We start from the raw sequence: 21,722 nt of genomic DNA, 5'->3' as shown, positions 1-21,722 counted from the left end.
AATATAATACAATTTTGAGATTTTGGGATATTTATTTCCCATTCTTTTACTTTTGGACATTTTACAGACCAAACATGTCGTTGATGTCACTGTTTACCAAACTACCACTTTTTTCTGAAAAATGCATAAAATGATGCAATATATGTTACATATATGGTTTATACATGTAATTACTGGGGTTCCATTTCTTCTGATTACCTAGTTTGGGCGTGCACATTTGCCACGCGCAAACGTACCTCTTTTGGATTTGGAAAGGATGGCATGTATGCAAACCTTTATATTAAAGTAGCATGGATGAGGACTACATTGTATGTTGTCTGTAGCATGAAAGGAACACACATAAATGCGACATGCTCACCTCGGCCTTGACCAGAGCGAGAAGAGCGTACGCCGTAGCCTCCAGTGTGTAGATACCTCCCTTAGGCGTCGGCCAGTGGTTCAACTCTAATGATGACAAAGAAATATCTTCCCATTACTTTTCTATACATCAATCTATTTACTTATAAATACAGGATATCTCATCTTAGAAAATAATGTATAAATAAAATACATTAGGAAATATTAAAATGTGCTCGCTCTTAAGAATTTTAACAAATCTCCATATATCTGTTATTCAAAAAGTGTTAACGGTATTTGTTACAGGACATCGTATGGCTGGAAGACCATTTATGTCCATTAGAGACTGTTTCTAAATTAGTTCAAACATTTGACATTTCTGTACTGAGCAAAAATCATCCCATAATACCAATGTGTTGGTCCGGCTCTTAGTAGTTGTGGATGAGAAATCGTTTTGAATCTAATCAACAAAGCATAGACTATGTTTCCAAATAATAGTTTAAGAATAGTAACAGCACCTGGGGAAGCAAACTTGTAGAGGATCCCGTGGTTCATTTTGTTTTCATTGGCCATGGCATATGATGTCATGGCAACAGCATATGGGTTGGTGAGGCTGGGCAGACGCCTTTCCAGATAGGCCACCGCTATGTCTATACTGCGGGGTAGACTCTGTACAAAAAGTAAGGGAGGAAAGAGAATAAGACGAGAACAGTCAGATAGACATTTTTAGTAGTGATTTAAGTAATACAAGACAGAATGATATGATGATCTCCGCGCTGCGGGTGCTCCGTGCCTGCATGCAGCTGTAATATTCAAGGATTAGAGACTGTTGGATGCTGCTGTTTTGTGCATTGCAATATATTTATTTTCACCATGTTATGTATTTATGATTATCCTTGGGCTCAGCAAAGATTTGATTTCACCAGTTGCTGTCTTTTTTTCTATAGTTAATACTGAAATAGAGCCCAACTGTTTTGTTGGGGCTTTTTCTTTAAATATAATTTTAAAATGTCGAGACAGTAGCCCCCTTTTTTTAAATGTCTATGCTTACGTTTTTTTGGTATGGCTGCCTTTTTTTAGTTTGTATTTGAGTGTTGTATGTTTTGTAATAATGGACCAGGAGTCTCTTTAAATAAAGATGATGATGATGATGATGATGATGATGATGATGATGATGATGATGATGATGATGATGATGATGATGATGATGATGATGATGATGATATAGGTGTTGCTATCTGCTTTGTGTGGCGTGGTTCTACAAGCAAGTCAGTGCATTCATGGGGTGGTATCAGAGAGTTACAAGGGTCTGTAAATGCAATGAAAACAATTGGTCAAAGCAAATAATTAATATTAAACATGTAATTTTTACTTTTGAATACTTCAGTAGAAAGGATGTATTGAATAATTTAAATGATATATGTGTACACATATAAATGATTAGTCAAAACAGGGCTACATTTATTTAATTATAAAAGGTATATGTGGTCAAATGAAGAGCCGTTTGGGAGCCGAAATAGCCGGCTCTTCTTGGTGAGCCGAGCCAAATGATCCGGCTCACCAAGAAGAGCTGGAATTCCCATCACTAATTTTTAGGCAACCTAAAGAAAAAAATTACCTTTCATGAACTGAAAACACATTATTAGAGAGTCTAAAACTAAAACATGGACAACATCCCAACTGGATAAAACTATTTTAGCTACTATTCAATCTCATGGTGGCCACGCCATAAAGCATACGCTGATTAATAGTCTATTTACTCTAAATGGGACCATCATTTATCAAATGAACATCATGCTTCAATAAAGAAGACTACAATCTAGCGATTATTACCATAAACTAATTTGGAAAATTATTTGGTTTATCTTGTCTTAGACTTCTATACAATCTGACTTGATTCTGCCACCAGTGGAGTCGCCCCCTGCTGGATAATAGATGCAGCTTAAAGGCACATCCGGATTGGCTTCACTTTTTAGACCCGGAGCGTGTTGGACAGACGGTAAATAAAGAAATTAAACAGATGAGAGAAAAAGAGAAAACATTGTGTGGAGGTGAAGTACTCACACCAATACTGGCAGCACAAAGCGTTCGTGACTCCTGCATAGCAATGAGGCAGAAGGCCGTCATGGAGGCATCTGAATCTGAGCCACGCACACCACCCTAGACACACACACACACACACACACATTTTTCTTATTAGCTATTTCTGTAGCACATAGATGAAAAACAGATTTCTATGAAACCAGTGAACGCACCATCATCTGTCCCATTAACACCTGTCCAACTTCTCCAAATAAGCCATCAGGTTGCTGTGCGTTGAGAATCAGAAACTTGATGGCCTCACAGATGTGTGTTCTTTGCACTGCCACCAGATTGTGTGCCATGGCAAACACCTTGGCAACATAGGCTGTCAACCTTAGAGGAGAGAAGAAGGTGTAATAGTTTAGTTTTATTCATACGTGACATACATCATTGTGTGAGTTCAAGGATGTTTGAATGCCTCACCAGGAGCTACTTGGGTAATGTGGATAAATAGCAAAAGACCCATCTGTTTTCCGGTAGGTAAGCTGTGTGTTGTAGCCTGTACACAAACAAATACATACAACCGTTTTAAAAAGTGAATATCATTGCTCTACTTAATCTTATTGATTAGAAGCCAGTTTAAGGAGTCCTGAATCTTTTTCAGTCATTCGAACTTCTTTCAAATGATTCTGCTGGCATAGGCTTTTGTTTTAAAAAGGGAAACCCAAATGAGGGCTGGACAGGGGTGGTGTGGATTGATTTTCTTTTTCAAACCTCTTCTACAATATCAGACAATTTAAAATCACACTCACAGTGGCATTAATAAGATTCTGCTATCTGTACTAAAAATACATCAGTGAGCCTACCAGTCTTGATGTGTTGGAGGGCTTCATTACGTTTCTCAAAGCCCACAGCTTCCCACTGGTTGGTTTTGTCCAAATATGTGGCTGCAATGAGAGGGAGGGTCATGCTGATCATGTTCTGCTCTCCACAGCCACCGGGCTGTCTGATTAGAGTACCCATAGAGTTCCCGCTAACAGCGTTCTCCAGGAGGGCAGACACTTGTTCTCTCCCTGAATGAACACAGACAGACAGAAAAGAAACACAGCACGTTATAAATCAACAACAAGAAACCACTAAGCAAACAACAAAGTGCCCCAACGACCAGTGAGGTAGATATTTCCAATGAGAACAATAACAATTTATACCAATTGTATACATCGTTTCCATTGTACATGCACTGACATGGCATCATGTCCCACCTGTCACAGAGATCTGTGTGCTTGTTGGTGCGTTTGGAACCAAATATTTTTCGGCAATTCCACTGTTGATAATTTCTACTTGTCTACCATCTAAAGGGAGAAACAGTGGGCAAGTTGCAGCATCAATTAGCAAAAGATAAAAATGTAACATTGATAAACCACTATACTGTAACATGCAGCTATGTCATTCGTCAAGGCAACTCACCTACACCTTCTTTAGAGGGGTCTAGAATTACAATCTTAGAATCTTTTATTAGTACACCTTCAGCCTGGAAAAACAACAGTTAGGACAAACATTAGAAATTACAATTATTGGCATATCTTTTTGAGTAATCTTTATTTGCTGTTGTTTATCAAAGTCAAGTATGGTCCAAATTTAAATAAGGTTTTTATATATCAATAAGATGCATATTGACTATATCTCTCATACCCGTAACTGTAGCTTTGTCACATTATTAAACAGATTGTATTCAAACTGAGGTTTTCAAAGGATTTCTAAACGGCTTGTTGCTTGAAACTAAAAGTAGTGACAAGAATATTACATCCATAATGTTACAGACCTCGGATGGCAGCTTGAACATTTTACTGCAATAAGAGAACAATTCCACATACAAAAAACACCACATGGAGTCTTTTTCTTACCACCACCCGCAGCTTCTTCATAATTCCATCATTAAGCGATGAATCTTTAACAGCAGCTTTGACCTCAATGTTGAATTCTCCTTCTTTCATGGGAATGATGATGAAGGGCACAGATCGGGTAGTTTGTGCCCCAATTCGGACCTCCTGGCGAAACTTTCTACGCTTTGAAGCCGAACTGCACACATTATTCTCCTCAATTAGATCAACCCGCACCTTGAGAACAGGACAAAGATGGACTGGAGATTGTGAAGTTGCTCAAAGATAAAGACTATTAGTAAGGATATAATAGGATTACATCAGTTTTATTTTAGGTCATCCATCGATAATGCTTTCCTGATTTTAATTCACATTTGATGATATACAGTGTTTTTACAGGACCAATCTGATCTTAATAATAAAAGGCACACTGTTAATAATGCAGTAAGGTTTTCCGCTGCTGAGGCATCTATCGTTTTTCCATCCCAGTTCAGACATGGTGCCCACAAGCATTAATGTAGTATCAGAGTGTCACCTGTGGCATTTTCATCCCACGAAATGTGGAATTGATAGCTACAGTCGCTACATAGAGCGTCCTTTTCAAAGTAGATTGATGAAAATAGTTATTTTTGAATACTTCTTGGTGTTCTGATTAACACTGAATTGATCAGATTAAGCGGGCCTATCGTTTTTTCCCCAAGCCAGAGTAGACATTGTATTACTTCAGCATTGTTTGGATGGGGGCCGCGACATTCTATTTTTACATCCATGAGGCATTTGTTCAGAGCTACGTCATGCTTTTTATCACGCAGGTAGGCCCATCAATTAAATCTAAACTGGGTTGGAAAAACGATAGTCGCAGGCCAACCACTATGTGAGCAGGTATGAAAAGTCGGAACGTTATTCACTTTTCTTTTTTGATACAGTATGTCAGTTGAATATTTGCTGTTGATTTTGTCCTTTAGTCTAAAATGTTCTCTTGCCTCTTATGCTGTATTTAACACAGACTTACAGTTAGAATATCATCGCTGTAGTTGTGCAGGATTGCCTTAACTTCCAGCTGCTCTCCCCGGACAGCAGAGTATGGCAGCCTGAGATCAATGAAGAATTCCTTCCGGACAATCACCTCTAACGAATCACCAACACAGATTCCTTTAAGATGAGAGGGACAATAAAAAGGGATTACATAGAGAAAGAGAGAGAGAAGATATAAGGGATAAAACAAGTTCAAGTTTAGATTCCTAAACGAAACAGCTTTCAGTCACCGAATCCTCACCGTGAGTAGTTGACAGACTAATGCCAGTGAACTGCCAGGTGGTGATTGAGTCTTGCAGTTGAACATTTTTAGTCATTGATGTGGTTTCACTGAAAACAAAGAATAGTGTTACATCTTTGGGTGGTAAGTGTAGGCGTCACTATTGAAGTTAGTGTTTTTTGTGTGTGTATGTCGGTTGACTTACCATGGGTTTGGTCCAGTGCAAGCAGGAAGTGTGATATCTGACCACAGCCAACTTTCAGGGAACTTGGTGCGAGAAACAATTTCATTGCTGTCAATGTAACTGTTGTCATCCTCCTCACCTAGAGTGTCAAACATATTTTCATTCAGAATTGTTTGTTACTACTACTATGGCAACAAATGATCACCCAGGGCTTCAGCCCATCCCTTATCCCGGTCTCTTACTGCGAGCCAGATGAAGGCTCTCCACCTTGCTGTCAGCTCGATGGTTTTCCATGTCCTTGCAGCAGTGCAGGAAGGCTGCTGCACAGGCTTCACCATCAACAATGTACTCTACACGCCTTTCACAGGTGTAAGAGAGGAGGGTGTCCCTCATGCCATCCAAACAACAGTCCCGTTGCAGTTTTTCTTTATAGTTACTCACTATAAAGAAAAGGGTTTTGAAGAAGAGACAGAGAGATAAAGATTTGTGCAGGAAGGGTTACACAGTATGAAGGAACACATTGACTATTAACTAAAGTAAAAATAAAGTAAAAATAGTTTTCCCTTTTGACTTTCACAATACATACTCTAGCATGGCATGGAAGAATAATCTGAAACCACACCATCTACAAACATGTGGAGAGCCTGAACTGCCACAGTCTGCTTCTCTCCCTGCCATCTGCACCACGGTAACTTCACTCATCTCCACCTCACATCTTATTCAAGCCAGCATATAAGCCTCTTTTGCTCAGTAACTCATTGACACATTGTCCTCTGCTACTGATGCTGGACTTTCCAACACTATTCTGGACTGCTTCCTTGTTGCCTATCCTGCCGGTCCCTGACCTTCCTATCTCATCTTTACCCCGCTAACCTAGATGACTTCAAAGAAGTCTTCAGTTGAGTCAAGGCGAGCTCTCCTCCTCCACCCATATAACTGTGCTATTGACCTGCAGCACAGCATGACCCCTCCCAGTTGTTGTCTGTACTCCCTGTTTCAAGCCTTCATCCACCGCTGTCGCTAGACCTAGACTCAAGCTTGAGCTCCTCACCACCATCCATTGCTCTCCACATCTACAAAGGGGGCTTCTCGTGGGACTCTACCTGAACCGTCCCTCCTGAAGAGGAGGAGGAGGAGATGGACACATTGATGTATCTGATAAACATGAACTGTGTGATGGAAGCAAAGACTGTATATAAGAAATATGTAGTTACCGTGATTTCGGCCATCAGTTTGTTAACTACAACTTTAAAGCTAAGGTCTGGCATGTTGGCAGTTGCCATCTGTTAATTAGAACAGGGACTCATGGATTTAAAATAGACTTTTACAAAGAGTTCAAAACAAAAACATATGGTCAACCGAAATTGGATAATATCAAACCAAAGGAAAATGCGTACTAGCTACTTGACAACCAAAAGATAGGCGCAACCTAAACCATACCATGGTTTGATATGTATTTTACTCTAAATGGGAACCTAGGGATTGAGAACATAAACTTGTAAGAAATACTTTTCAGACAGAAGATAACAGGAAATGAGGTTATTGCTTTGTATAGAGTTATGGTTCTTACGTAAGCTGGTTCTGACATCCATGATTGTAGTCTCTCGTTTCCTCCTGCTCGGTACCGGACATTTCAATTCTGGAAAAAAAGCAACAGAGACAAAATCTTTTACAGAACTCAACAATATTCAACCTACCTTTAGCATTGTATAATTGATGTGGAACTTTTAAAATCAGAGTAAGACCTGTGATTTCTCTGGTAGGACACGTGAACAGGGTGTGGGGGTTAGAAAATGTGATATTGAACGTCTGATTTATGAAAATTATGAACTTTTTTAGAATAAGTGCTGAAGGTGGTTTTTTTAAAGCCGCCTTATAATAAGGACAATTCAGCTCATTGGCATTGGAAATGCCTCAAAGGGCAAATTCAACCAAAGACACAAATACCCAGATATGGGAGCCATAAAAAGACCCTTTAGGATGCAGTTCTTCTACTGAACACAATATGCTCAGTTGTAAAGAAGCACTTGACTGATGGTGATGAATAAAGGTGTATGTGCTCACTTTTTAAAACTATGTTCAGGGAAGGGGAGAGTAAAGTAGTGTCACCTGTTCTGTAGGCAGTCCCAGAAGCTGTGTTGGACTCGAACAGCAGCCCAGCGTCGTAGAACACACTCATACCGTCCTTCCCTCCACCTGGTGTGCAACCTGTGTCGTACGTCTCTACAATGTCCCACACCTGAGCATATGAAAGTCATTCATTCACAAATAAATATACTTAGACTTAAAGGCAAGAGGTAGACAGGTTTGAAAACTCACATTAAAGTTCTGATATGTCATTACATTACATGTAATTTGTTAAACACTTTTATCCAAAGCGACTTACTTATTCAGTACTATGTACAATCCCCACAGGTGCAATTTGGGGTGAAGTGTCTCAGGGACACAACGACATGCTGACGGAGGTGGGACTCGAACATGCTATCCTCAGATTCAAAGATCAGCGCACTATCCACTGAGCCACAGCCTCCCCCCATTAGAAATGTATTCATGCAATTAACATGCAAGAAAGATATATGATATAAATAAATTGCCTTTTTCTGTGTGAGGCGGTGCTTGTTGTTAAGGACATAGATGCCTTTGTCCACTGCCACCAGTCCCACTATGGCCCCTGGGTCTCCTGTAACCTTCAGACCAAACATCTTGCCAGGCTCATAGGATGGTTTGGGTCTCAATGGTTCCAGCTTCAGCTAAATGTGAAGGTGAGGTCAATGAATTACACATACAGTTTGGATTTGTTGCACCAGTTCCTTACATTAAAAAATGTCAGATGAATACAGTAATAAATAAATCAGTTTGTGGGTGTTTTGTATTGCGTGTCTCACCGAGCCCATGCAGGAGTCTTTTACATCCACCCAAACAGAGTCTGATACCACTTCATTCCCATTTGTGTGGTAATAGGCTATGATGCGGAACGATGGCAGCATGTCTTTGGTAATGAGAACCATCAGGGAGATCAGTAGTTCACCTCTTGTGTTGTATCTGCCTTTTTGCACCAGCTGACCTCTGCTCATGATCTATAGGGACACAGACTTACATATCAGCACTAATGAGCGTGTATACTGCACTACACAACTTGATGGACGCAACAGAAAGGGTAGTATAAGCACACATGCACAGATTTAAAACATCTCTCACCAGATATGTGATCTCATTGTTATGACCTTTGGGGAAGATGAGGCTGATTCTCAGGTTATTTCCTAATTGTACATCAGCTGAATCCACACCTGCAAACATGACATGTTGTGATTGCAGTATTTCAAGTATTTCTAAAGTAGAGCATTATAGTACATTTTCACCCTATAAAACAATGATATTTTACATTGGTTCTGATGGACAGTAATTCTAGAGCAAGAGAGTTCTAGATTAACTTGTTGCATAAAAGTGAAAAATATAATAAAAGGAGCATGTTTTCCAGGCATAATATTTTAACCTGTTAAGCCCTGAGCTTGTTTTTCAGGTCTCAGGCTCGCAAATGACATTCCCAGAACGAATGACTATATCTACACTTCTAAAAGGGGCAAATTAATAATATTTTTTCTCAAAGCAATGATAAACCTGTGAGTTGGATGTAGAAAATTCAGAATCAATATAGATTTCTTTTATTTTAAAGTAAATTCAGATTGAACATAGTCACAAAATGTAAATTATAGTGTCCGTCCAAAAAAAAAACATTACTTATAGTGAAAACCACCCTTGAATGATGGGATCGGAGACTAAAAGCTTTAGGAATCCAAACTATAACATATAATAAGTACCCTGTATCAAGATTGATGCAAAAAAGTGACATGTGACCTTTTTAGAGAGATTTAGCAAAGAAAAAACCCCTTCTGGGGTCATTTGGGTGGATTTTCCATATCCCCGGCCCCCCTCGTTCGATTTTGATGAATGACATCTCTTTTTAACCGTTAAAGCCAATAAAATCAAGGGGAGGTTCCTAAATCCACCTACACGTTACCAAATAAGGAGTGAGAGTGATGCGTAGCCAGAATACCCAAAACAGGAAGCTGTCATACACTCTGGTAGCTATCATAGCAGCTAATATGAAAACTCGGTTTTTGACATACAAATGGAATGATGGATTATCAGTAATCATTTCAAAGTGACACAGACACATTGGATTAACCTTCAGCCACGTTGTTCTCGTTTTAATGCCATTGAACACAACTTTTGATCAGAAAAAGCAACAGGTAAGACATTTCTCGCGTTTTTGCTACCTAAAGCTACGTTGTGTGTTGTCTGGGTTTGCTTCCCATGTCGCGAGTTCTGATCGCTCAGTGATGATACTCATATATCTAGAATCTGTGTAATCCCAGTTTGCTAGCTTGTTTGTGCAGATCTGATAAGTAATAAAGTATTTATACCTAGAGTTCTGTGCTAAGTGCGTTAGCATTTTTTCACTCAGGACTCATTTAGACACTTCTTGTAAGAATTGTGTTTTGTTTCGGAAAAAATGGTTCGTATCGCCAGTTAGCTGAGTTTCTTCCCTTTAAGCGAGTATGACACATTCATAGTTTATTAAATGTTAAGAAGCCCTGAGACACAGTTTTGTGAAAGAAAAGCCTGTTGCCCCCGCCAACGGGGGCTATGGGGCTTAACAGGCTAAAGGTATTTGGCTCAATACCGTCCAAAGTCTTGCAAATCTTAACTTTGAATAATTTCCTCAAATATAAAAAATCCATAATTTCATACACGCTTCACTCTACGCTCACTCCGTAATTTGCCAAACAGCCATAATAAGCGCAAGGCGGATTGGAGTCTATTCCTAAATTAGCACCTCTATGCAGTGAATTGAGGATCAATTTAGAATAAAACCGTTATTCAAAAGATACAAAATGAAATAGTGGTATACAAAAAGATTCCCACCCCTGGTCTCTTACCTATGTGGATATAGTTGTTGCTTTGGGTAATATATGGGAGAGCTGTCATGGTGGCTGATGCTTGACTTGTCGAAATACGAGGATCATTCGTCTTTGCCTGAAATTAAAGAAACACATAAGCATACACATGGTTGAATAAATATCGAGTCTTTCCAATTCCATCTTTATCCTGGCTATGATTAAAATAAGCTTCACCTTTCACATCCTGTAAATTAAATGTGCAAACAATCGGAAGTAAAGCAATGAGCTATAAAGAAGCAAAAACATCTACTGATAGCTCTACTTGAATTCACCTTAAAAAATGAATATCTAAAATGTTTATAATGATTATTCATTGATTGCAGGTCAAAGCTTACATTTGAAAAGCGGCCTGTGGTGCCTGTATGCATTTTTAAGAGACTTACAGTGATCGTCAGTGGTTGTGGGTTCCCTCCTGTATTGATGGCTAGCCTTGCCATGCCATTGTCTGCGGTCATGCCAGTCACACGGCCTGGTTCAACCACAACAGCAACACCTGGTGCTGGAGTGTTGTCAGGATTCACAACTTCGACCTGCCAACACCGACACAAACAGTTCAACAATCAGAAAAAAGGTTTACTGTCTTATTAGACCGTATCTTATAAAGGTCAAATTTCAGTACTAATATCTAGCTCTGTTCACTAAATATGATGACTTAGATCAGGGGTCCCCAACCACCGGGCCGCGGGTCATTTGGTACCGGGCCGCAGAGAAAAAATAAATAACTTACATTATTTCCGTTTTATTTATTATCTGAGTCTGAACGATGTTTTATTTTGAAAACTGACCGGATTCCCTCTGTTACATCCGTCTATGCCGCTAAAATTAAACCCACAAGCTAGCAAAATGAGTAAAAAACAAACGTCTTTGGAAAGTTTCTTTGTGAAGGGGAAAAGGCCCAGTGAGGAGACAGAAGAAGAGCCTATGACTTCCAAGAAAAAAAGCTGCATTTAATAATAATACCAGGAGTCCTACTTAAAATATGGATTTATCGCGACAGGTGATGCCCGCGCACCAAGCCCGCTCTGCATAATATGCGGCAACCGGCTCTCTAATGTGGCAATGAAGCCTTCAAAACTACTTCGCACTTGCAGACCAAGCACCCCGCATTAAAAGACAAGCCTTCAGAGTATTTTGAAAGAAAAAAGCATGAACAAGAAGGACAATTCCTGAGGGCCACCACATTAACAAATGCGAGTGTACTGAGAGCATCATACTTGGTGGCTAACCGTATTGCTAAGGCTAAGAAGCCATTCACCAGAGAGTGGCAAAGTCCCTCCCCTTCCGGTGGACCTCCATGGGACCTTATTTAGGAAAAATTATGTATTGAAGTCAATGGAGAGAGAAAAATTATATTTCCATCCGAATTACACATATGATGTTTGTCAATTTAAAAGATAATTTTGCAAGTTAAAAAAAAAAATGGTGTTGTAAAACTGTGAAGTAACACATTTGTTTTTGTGAAACGCTGAATGAACTACATCTCTGGTCTCGCAGAACAACACACGTCACCAAGATGGCCGTCACTACTGTCTTGTCAACAAAACGATTGACTACCCTCACTATCACCACAATGAAACACGTCCAGAAGAATGTCATGCAAAGCTGCCTGCCTGCCTTCCTTTGATTCTCTCTGAACGGCCTGGTCTTTTTAATGTTTAATGTCAACCATTTGTGCGGATCGCGTGAAGTAGAAAAGATCGGCGATCTGCGATGCTAGCGTTAGCATTTCTCCCCCGGGCTTAAATTGTGTATTATAGAATGATCACACCAGTGTGACAGTACTCTTCATAGGGTTCACGACATATGACTACTACTCTTACTGTTTAACATTTTGGGTTACTTAATGTTACTTCATATTAAGGCGAGACACGGCAGGCAAAAACATTGTTTTTCAAGTACTGGTCAATTTTGAGATTTTGTGCTATTTTGATTCTATAACATGTTTTCTTTCAGGCTTTTGGAAGGAAAACGTACAAAATACACATTTAAGTGTTCATTTTACAATAGTTTGTCTATTTGCGTCTGTAGATTACTCCTAAATTCACCAAAAGTTAGCTTTCTAACGTAACATAAAGTACCGCGACCGCTGTCCATTTCTGACAACGTGATTCGTTCAGATGCGTCACGTGGTGAGCTAAAACACTTCCTGGTTAGCTTTCCGCTAGAAATTGAAATCTCAAAATGGCAAAAGAACGGCGAAAAAAACGTTCACAGAGAAGGCGACAACAATTGTCACTTGCACGAAGCAAGATTATACAAAAAACAAATGACCCCAAACATGAAATACCTTCATGGAGTGCGTCGATGCGCAAGCTGTCATCCAAAGAACAGGAGGGTTTAGCTAGCGCCTCACTGCAATCTTTAAAGGTTGTTTTCTCAAAATGAGTTTTTTCTCCTACTCTGAGTTTGAAATTTCTACTTCAGTAGCACGTACATACACCAAACCTTCCAGTTCTATTCCTATCAATATTATGAAGGCTTTTAAGGAAGGGTTTGTTCATATATCATTCATAGCCTGAATTATACAACATTGTATACCTAAAGACATGGCGAAAATTGATATTTTAGGGCTGTATATGTATATGGAGTGATAAAAAGAGATATCCAATATTGCTTCTGTAAAAGCCTTAGATACTAATATGAATACAAAATGAAACAATAATTTTGAACCTGAAATGTGTTAAAATATGTGCATATTTAATAAGATAATAGGTAATTTGCATATTTAAACATGCTATTTCAGAACACTTGTAATACAAAAAACAATTGCCATATTGTAAGTAATTAACTGGAGAACTTTCTAGCTGATACCTTTAAGTTAAAAAAATTACCCTATTCACCTGGGGTGTCTCGCCTTAAGGCTAATACAAATGACAAGGCTGTAATAATAACTAACGTGCTAGCTAGGAAGCTAACTTGATCCAGCCACTCCTGGTCCTTTAATCAGACGGGAAGCAAAAGAACGAGCAAGAACCATTGCTGGTATGATAACAACCTGGTAATAAGGACACAGGCATCTTGTTAAAGTTATCTAATCTTAGCCATATAGATAGATTATATATGGCGCTGATCTTAGCTATCTCTTAGTGAAGGAAAACAATTGTGACATCACTTACGCGACTCTGGGATTTGTAGTCTTTCATAGTCTTATATTTCAACAGTTTTTCGACAAATTGTGACTTTTTTGACATGGAAATTATTTTTTAAGATTGACAAACATCATATGTGTAATTCATGGCACAATTCAAACAGGATCGAAAGATACGTTTTCTCTCTTCATTGACTTCAATACATTATTTTTCCGAAAATAAGGTCCCATGGACAGGAAGTAGATGGGCGTGACTTCGCCACTCTATTGGTGAATAATTGATCCCGCCACTAAAGACATTTGCCGTGAACTTCTAGGAGAGGCTGAGGTTAAAAAGATAGCACAGGTGCCTCTTTCGGCTAGCACCGTCACTCGGCGCATTGAGCAAATAGCAGAGGACATTGAGATACAATTGTTGGAGAGGATTAATGCATCACCGTGGTACGCACTCCAGGTTGACAAGTCTACAGATTTTGACAACAAGGCAATTCTACTTGTTTATGTGCGATATCTTTATCACGAGGATGTGCATGAGGATATGTTATGTGCTCTATCGTTGCCAACCAAAACCACAGCCGCAGAACTATTCAAGTCGCTGGATGATTATATATCAGGAAAACTGAAATGGTCCTTTTGTGTCGGCATATGCAGACGGAGCTGCTGCCAAGACCGGACGGCTGTCTCATTAGCCCCGACACGCTGTTCCAACAAATTGACCTGGTCTCCCAAACTAGACAGGGAATTGCGTATCCTGCTCAACTACTTTGAATGGGATCCATTTTTTAGTCAATGTGAGTCAGCATGTCGGTCTTGATCTGCTGAATCGCGTCCCACAGAGTTTGCAGAGACATGTGTCCCTCCATAGTTGCAAATGCAAAAAAATACACTAATCCAGAGACCGTAATGAGCCGCTTTACTATGTACTTAAGTTATTCAAATGTTCATGAGTTCAGATCATGTGGATAATGATATAAGCTTTAAAGAGCTTATTTAACAGCGACAAACAGACGAGCTTGAGATGCGCTTACTCACGCTGTGACCATCTTGCACGTATCTTGTATCAACAGCCTTATTTAATGGCGTAAGTGTCGAGGACATATGCACGGCGGCATCTTGGTCAACACCAGGTCCCTTCATTAAGTTTTATCTCTTGGACATGCCTGGCTCCTTTTCGTCGCCTGTGGGCATCTGACCCCTTCCCCGGAAGTAACGCGCACATGGGCCCAGAGGGGCTGGGGATTTCCTTTTCCCCTGCATTAAGACAGGGGTAGAAATCCTCTACGTTTTTGGGCACACCTCCGCGGGGTAAGCGCGTCAGGGTGTGCCGGCATGCCGCAGCCTCTTTTCTTCTCTCCTTTCTACGGCCGAGGGAGAGGTGAGGGAGGCGCAGCAGCTGCTAAACAGAAAGCCGGTCCGAAACAGGGGGATGGAGTGGTGTTCTCACGGGACAGCAGAGCAGGTATACAGGGGGCGGAGCCCGATGTATACCCGCCCATAGAGTCCAGTAGAGGGCGGAGCCTGTGCGAGATATAACGTAAGGTTACGTATGGTAACCCATGTTATATAAGCACGGCGGAGCCCTCTACTCATGTTGCACTGCTGCCCTATGCTACTCAGCTGAAGAGAAAGTAAAGGGATAGCAGTGAGCGGGCGAGGTTGCCTCTTATGCCAACATGTTCTCACTCCCAACCCGTCACATATTGACAGACGGTCAGGGCCCCTCCCTGTCACTCTATTACGGACAGGGTACCCCTTGGAAGTCAGTTTTCAACGGGCAGGGCGTCCCATAGACCTTCATAGACCGCCCATAGCTTGATAATAGACGCCATGAGAACGCTCCCCGGCAAATGCTACCCCGACGGTCGGTTGTTATTGTCAATATTAATATAATAATGATTTATTTTTTAATAGTCGCAATCGATTTCACCGATTTTCTTGTTGCCCCAGCTGGTCGATACCTCTTTTAGCAGAAACAAAGGCTACATTAATGTATTAAATCGATGTTAATCCATGTGTGTGGATGTGGAATTAATAGACGTGCCGTTGTGCGATTGCGCAACGCAATAATTTACAAACTCTTCAACTACAACCCTAATTATATTTAAAAACATTTTAGAAGGCCTCACGAAATACTTTAATGTAAATTTAAATTTAAATGTGAAGGGATGTGTGAAATGTGGTGATTATTATTCACCCGTGGATCTATGGGTTGGGGTATTGTTGCAAACGGACATTATAGTTAACCGGACTTCCTGTTGATGTGAAATCCGAAAACATTTATAAAAAATAAAATAATACTTTATTCCGAGTGTGCTTGCTTTTCTCTTTGAAAGTCATCACATAACAGCATTGTAATACACGGTTCGGCTGCATTAAATATTACATATCTGCCGCAGTTCTCTATTTATAGAGCCCTGATGAGAAGACTTCTGGACAAACAGGAATAACTGCCGCTGAAACTGAATATGTGACGTGGATCATATATATATCAGCAATTAAACAACATCTTCAATTTCTCTTCACAATATAAGTCTCCTTGCAGTATCAATACTAATTCGGCTGACTTTTATATTTGATCCAATCGGTATATTGGTTTATGTACACCATAACGGTGCACAGCTGATTGAAAGGGACACCTGGTGGTTAAAGCACGTTATTGAAATGTATTATTTTTATTATTAGATATTAATAGGAGACACAGACAGACAAACTAATAAGGCTTTATTTAAATATTAAAGAATACTTTAGGTTACGGTCTTATTTTGAATAAGAAAAAAGCTTTGGGGGTATAAATATTAAGCCTGACAAACTACTGTTTGCTTTTATTTTAACTGATATTATACGTATTATACTCTTATAAGATGTATGTAGATAGTATAAGAAATGTGCAGAATAGGACAGTTTAATGGTGGAGTATACACACATATTGATAGATGTCTTGTAATGCACTGTTGAGGAACCTGCGACCCAGGTTTTTCATCTCCGACCTTGTCAGGTATTGAACAATCAATAAATAAAGAACACATAATTTGTGTGATTATACTAAATGATTTACAAATAAACACCACTGCATATTTACAACTGTTACACATGCTGATGTAACGCAAATGTATCCAACTTGGGATCAATCAAGTATATCTTATCTCTTTTGACTCCACTTCGAGCGATATAATTACTAACAAAGCACTTATATACTAATAAAGGACTGGCTTATCTAAAGCCAGTTGAGTAGCACTTGAAATGTTATAGCTCTATGAAACCTGATGTACTTATATGATTCTGTTTTCTTCAAGTTTGTATCTTGTTGGTTTAACACACTTATTGTAAGTCGCTTTGGATAAAAGCGTCAGCTAAATGCAATGTATTGTAAGATGATTGATGGCTACTGCCATATTTGCCTCTGAACCTTGACAAGTGCATGTTTCAGGCTTATCAATTAACAACAGGAGGGGTCACAGACATAAGACCAGCTATTAAATAAAGCTCTTCTGACCTTAGCTGTCATGTGGGTATATATTAATGCTGCCCATTATGGGCACAAGCAATTTTCACCCATTTATTAATTATATGTTTTACATTTGAGTGTTTCCTATCCCCTAAACCTCCAGGGATGTACACAGTTTAATACTGGCAACTTCTTATTATGTGAAATACGAAAACGTCTTTTAAAACTACAATTCCCAGTAGAGACGTGCCATAGAGAGCATGTTGCGAAACACACAAGAGCCAGCATGTGTAGTTCTGGGGACGGGGTGGGGGAGGGGGGGACGGGGTGGACCCGTTCAAATCCAGTTTTGGACAGTCTGCCGTTTCATCCCATTTCAAAGTGCTGTTCGACGCTCGGCATAACCTTCGGCGCACACTCAAATATCCAATCCCAGAGCTCGAGGACTATCACGGGGTTTGTCAAGCGAAGCGGAGAGAATACTTACTTCCGGGTGTAAAATTCTCTAAAGCAAATGAGCTGCTCCGACCCTCGGTCCTGATGGACTCCAACTTGTGTTTATTAATGAAACAAATAAATAAACACAAGGATAATTAGGTGTTATTGTTGAGTAAATAACAGTGTGGTTTAGAAAATAATACAAAATTAGAAGGAAAAAACGATGAAGCAATACAGATTTCAGTATTCTGATCCCCCACTCTCCCCATAACTGACGGAAACAAAATTCCTACATTATTCAATTAAAATAAAGAAGTAAAAACAATAAGTGTGGCTTGATATTGAGTAAGGAAAAGGTTGATAAACACTGTGAGAATGGATCTGCGGTGAGCATTTCGCCGCGATCCCAACTCCTCTATTACCAACGTTCAGGGAGCTCTATGCAAGTCAATGGGACGCCCTGCCGTTGAAAACTGACTCTCAAGGGGTACCCTGTACGTAATAGGGTGACGGGGAGGGGCCCTGACCGTCCGTCAATATGTGACGGGTTGGGAGTGAGAACGTGTTGCTTATGCAGTGGATGCACGCGCATTCAGGTAGGCCCGCCTAGGGGCCGGGTACATCTATGGAAGTCTCAGTGAAGGAATGCGTGCATGAATAGGATACAGGGGAGTACCCATAGAGTCCAGTAGAGGGCTCCGCTGTGCGTATATATCATTGGTTACCATACGTAACCCTAAGTTATTATTAATAATATAATAAGAGAGAAGTAAACTCTATGTAGGTTTATTAAGTTACAAAAGACTAACTGTCTTTCAGAAAATAATTGAATACATCAAAAATATAGTGCTTTTTTTATAGTACTTTTTTTTAAGTTAATGTAAATTAGTTTACCGCAACATCGAAGGACATTCCTGGTTTGAAATATTTTGGAGTTTTCTTGAAGTGGATGGTGTAAGGAGATTTAACAATCTGAATATTTCTCAACTCTGCCTCCACCATTTCACCACCTGTTAATAGATGCAGAAACAAATAAAATCAAAACAGATTACAAAACGTTTTTGTTAGGTAATGTAATGTAATTATATTTTTTAAAAGCGGTCACTTTGTAGTTGATACAAAAACACTTATCCTATCTTTATACAATATATTTATGTTTCCCCCCTGTCGTTTGGGAATAGTCTTAGTCTATTTCTTACCGTTCTCCGTTAGCACACTGACAGCTACATATATGGATTTGGTAACCAGGTCTTCAATGTTTTGGAAGGTCGTTGTGATGTGCTCTCTCTTCAGCGTGACAGCTCCAACACCTTCTTCAATCTAATGTAACATAGTTCAAAAATGTGTCTTCAAATGTAGTATAGTGTTACAGTGAACAGTTGCTAATACAACATTTTATTTCCTGCTGCTAAGGGTCTCTCAATTAAAACAATATGAAAATACTGTGTTTTGTCACCACCATCGTTGTCATTATGTTACATTTTCAACACACTAAATACATAATATCTGTGAATATAAATGAAACTGAAATAACTGCAGATCTTGGAGTTAGAGGAGAAATACTAGGCATGTTGTGAGTATGAGACTCTTCCAAAACACATGTAAAATATAGTTAGTGTAGAATGTGCTCACCTGCACTGTCTGAAGAGAACTTGGAAAGCTCTTCTTGTGACCATCATTTATGAGCCCAAACACAACGTAGGCCACCCCATTCACCTCTTGACCAAACAAATACCTAAATCCAGAAGAGAGGGACATGTATGAATCTTAAAACAGGTTCATTTTAAACAAAGTAAAAACAAATGATTAAGAAACTAAAAGAGCAAGAGCGTCAACCCAACCTCTAAACAGCAACCTGTATTCATTCCTACAATCAATCCACCAATCAAACAGCCTCTAAAGCCACGGAACAAGAACTTTCTCTCACCTGGCTTTAATGTCGACTGTGAGCTCTGGGTCGTCCACGTGGAAGAAAGAGCTCGTAGGATTCAGTTTAACTTCAAAACTGGGAAGCACTGAAAAATATATTTATGGTTTAACCAATCTAGTAAAAACACGTTGATATTGGTTTTAAATGAAAGTGCAGGTAATGGGAGACTCACCATATTCTTTGACCTCAAACTCTGCACTAAAGCTCTGCTGTGGGTTGCTGTGGAACTTTGCGCGGATCTTCCACTGTCCGATACTAAACATAGAAACACACAAAAACACAACATTTAAACACTAATTTAGAGAGGTAACAAGGTAATACAGGAATCAGGCCGTATACTCTGTAAAGGTATTCACATCTTGTTAATTCACAAATAAAATATATAAAAATTAGCTGCTGAATATAATTATTAGTGCCCTACACTAAAATGTAACATTTTCAGGTTAGTAGCGTAGTAGGGAGTCAAGGTATTAGTACTTTGATTGTATTTCTTTTTACGCTGATTAGTTTTACATAGGCATTAAATGTTGGCCTTTTTCTATTGAATCTGTGTCCATTTACAATTAAAATGCTGCATTGGTATAGATAAAGCAATTAATAAATAAACTATTCATTTGATAGTGAGAAAATATAATGACCACAAGAAGACTTATTTCAATCCTTAATAATTTCGGCCAGAAAACCAATATGCTACTTTATTAAATTCAGATGTGACTCTGAATGTAATAAAGTAGCATATTCGCTGAATGAATTTACAAATGAATTTCCAGATGAAGTGCAGTAAGGTGTTATAGAGCCCAGGAACTACTGTGCCAACCAGAGGTCTTGTTAACCGAATATTTCCCGTCTATGACGGATTTATTTTAACAATGACGGAAAAATCTGATAGCAGTCCTTCATTTTGACAGATTAGAACAAACCAGAACAGCGCCAAAGCTTCCCAGCAGCGAGGCTCTGATGTTTTGCCGTGTTATGGATGCTCGTCAAAAAGGAAATGATATAGTTTCCAAACCGTACTGCCGTACAAATCATTGAAGTGTCTGTGAGTTTTTACTTTACGCTGTGCGTGCTCCCGCGAGGTGCAGTGGAATATGGACATGCATAACACGGCGCTACAGTTCACGAGCCCGCGCTGGCCCGTGCCCCCCCCTGTGCTGATCCAGTGTTTTTCACTTATATTCATCATCTTGGAAGTATGGGGTGATCAGTGGCGACTGGTCATTGGGGGTGCTAGGTGGGGCATTACAATTAATGATTACAAAAAAATGTAAAAAATAAATAAAATATATTTTAAGATCATGTTTAATCATCTGATCCGTCTGTAAATTGCTGTTTTAGTCTGTGTTCTTCTAATTAGTGTCTACAGTGTGTGCCTATTGAGCTGTTTAGAGCCATGTGGCACAAAACCCGATCCTGCCCCTCCCTCTCACTGTCTAAGTGAACGGTGACTGAAAAAACTACACTGCGCATGCTCAGAGTATTTTCCTATTTAATGTGTGTGGCAAAAAAATAATGACCATAGGAGCACTGAGCTGCCATCCCCACCATTCGTCATCTCACATAATTCAGAGCTGATTGGCTGTAAGTACGTGTGCCGCGAAAAGTGTGGTGTGTGAAGAGGAGACGAGAGAGCTGCAGTGACGCGTCCTAAAACCCGGAAGTAAGCTGCGCATGGCTTCCCTCGACCTAAAAGCAATGAGATTTCTCCATAGAATTTAAAAAATAGCTCGAAATAAGATCTGTGGGAAACGTAGCTGTTAGATAAATGTACGTTTTGTTCAGCCGGATAATATCCACATGTCTACCCTACTTTTATAATTTTCGAATCATAAATCTATCGATTAGATTTATGATAGACTTTTGAAACTACAAGAAGATAAGGAGGACTTTTACAAAAAAGTTTATAGAGATTTTTGTCCAGAAGGATAGGCAAATGGTCTTCGTCTTCAAGTCAAGGTAAGACCGCAATTTTATTGAAAATGGGATCTTACTAAGAGAGAACAATTCAATATTTAAATGATAAAATTACATTTTTTGGATATCCTTTTGTTGAACTGTCTGTTTAAAATTAATTGAAGCATCAGACAAAAAAAGCTTTTGAAAATAATATTATATTTTGATTTAGGTCAAAATATAATATTTGTAAACCTGAAGAGTCAGTGCCAGTGCCTCACCAGCCATGA

General features: G+C 39.4%; 1 protein-coding gene across 1 annotated transcript in view; it reads right to left on the bottom strand.

Annotated features, from left to right (window-relative positions):
• The window catches only part of LOC117463708 (complement C3-like), a 53,654-nt gene that overhangs the window by 26,966 nt on the left and 4,966 nt on the right, over positions 1-21,722 (bottom strand). The window contains exons 6-30 of the mRNA XM_071206489.1: positions 19,712-19,794; positions 19,537-19,624; positions 19,242-19,344; positions 18,809-18,929; positions 18,504-18,619; positions 11,022-11,168; positions 10,618-10,714; positions 8,876-8,964; positions 8,563-8,754; positions 8,272-8,427; positions 7,787-7,916; positions 7,248-7,316; positions 5,920-6,117; positions 5,699-5,816; positions 5,515-5,603; positions 5,251-5,390; positions 4,263-4,475; positions 3,826-3,889; positions 3,621-3,710; positions 3,225-3,431; positions 2,842-2,917; positions 2,592-2,751; positions 2,401-2,496; positions 855-1,005; positions 359-444 (exon numbers count right to left, since the gene is read on the bottom strand). Coding sequence (XP_071062590.1) covers positions 359-444; positions 855-1,005; positions 2,401-2,496; positions 2,592-2,751; positions 2,842-2,917; positions 3,225-3,431; positions 3,621-3,710; positions 3,826-3,889; positions 4,263-4,475; positions 5,251-5,390; positions 5,515-5,603; positions 5,699-5,816; positions 5,920-6,117; positions 7,248-7,316; positions 7,787-7,916; positions 8,272-8,427; positions 8,563-8,754; positions 8,876-8,964; positions 10,618-10,714; positions 11,022-11,168; positions 18,504-18,619; positions 18,809-18,929; positions 19,242-19,344; positions 19,537-19,624; positions 19,712-19,794 — 3,079 coding nt within the window. The remainder of the gene's footprint in view (positions 1-358; positions 445-854; positions 1,006-2,400; positions 2,497-2,591; positions 2,752-2,841; positions 2,918-3,224; positions 3,432-3,620; positions 3,711-3,825; positions 3,890-4,262; positions 4,476-5,250; positions 5,391-5,514; positions 5,604-5,698; positions 5,817-5,919; positions 6,118-7,247; positions 7,317-7,786; positions 7,917-8,271; positions 8,428-8,562; positions 8,755-8,875; positions 8,965-10,617; positions 10,715-11,021; positions 11,169-18,503; positions 18,620-18,808; positions 18,930-19,241; positions 19,345-19,536; positions 19,625-19,711; positions 19,795-21,722) is intronic.

This window comes from Pseudochaenichthys georgianus, chromosome 18 (genome assembly GCF_902827115.2).
Source record: "Pseudochaenichthys georgianus chromosome 18, fPseGeo1.2, whole genome shotgun sequence".
In the NCBI taxonomy this organism is placed as follows: domain Eukaryota; kingdom Metazoa; phylum Chordata; class Actinopteri; order Perciformes; family Channichthyidae; genus Pseudochaenichthys; species Pseudochaenichthys georgianus.
The sequence above is the reverse complement of the archived record's forward strand: the minus strand, read 5'-3'. Positions and strand labels throughout refer to the sequence as shown.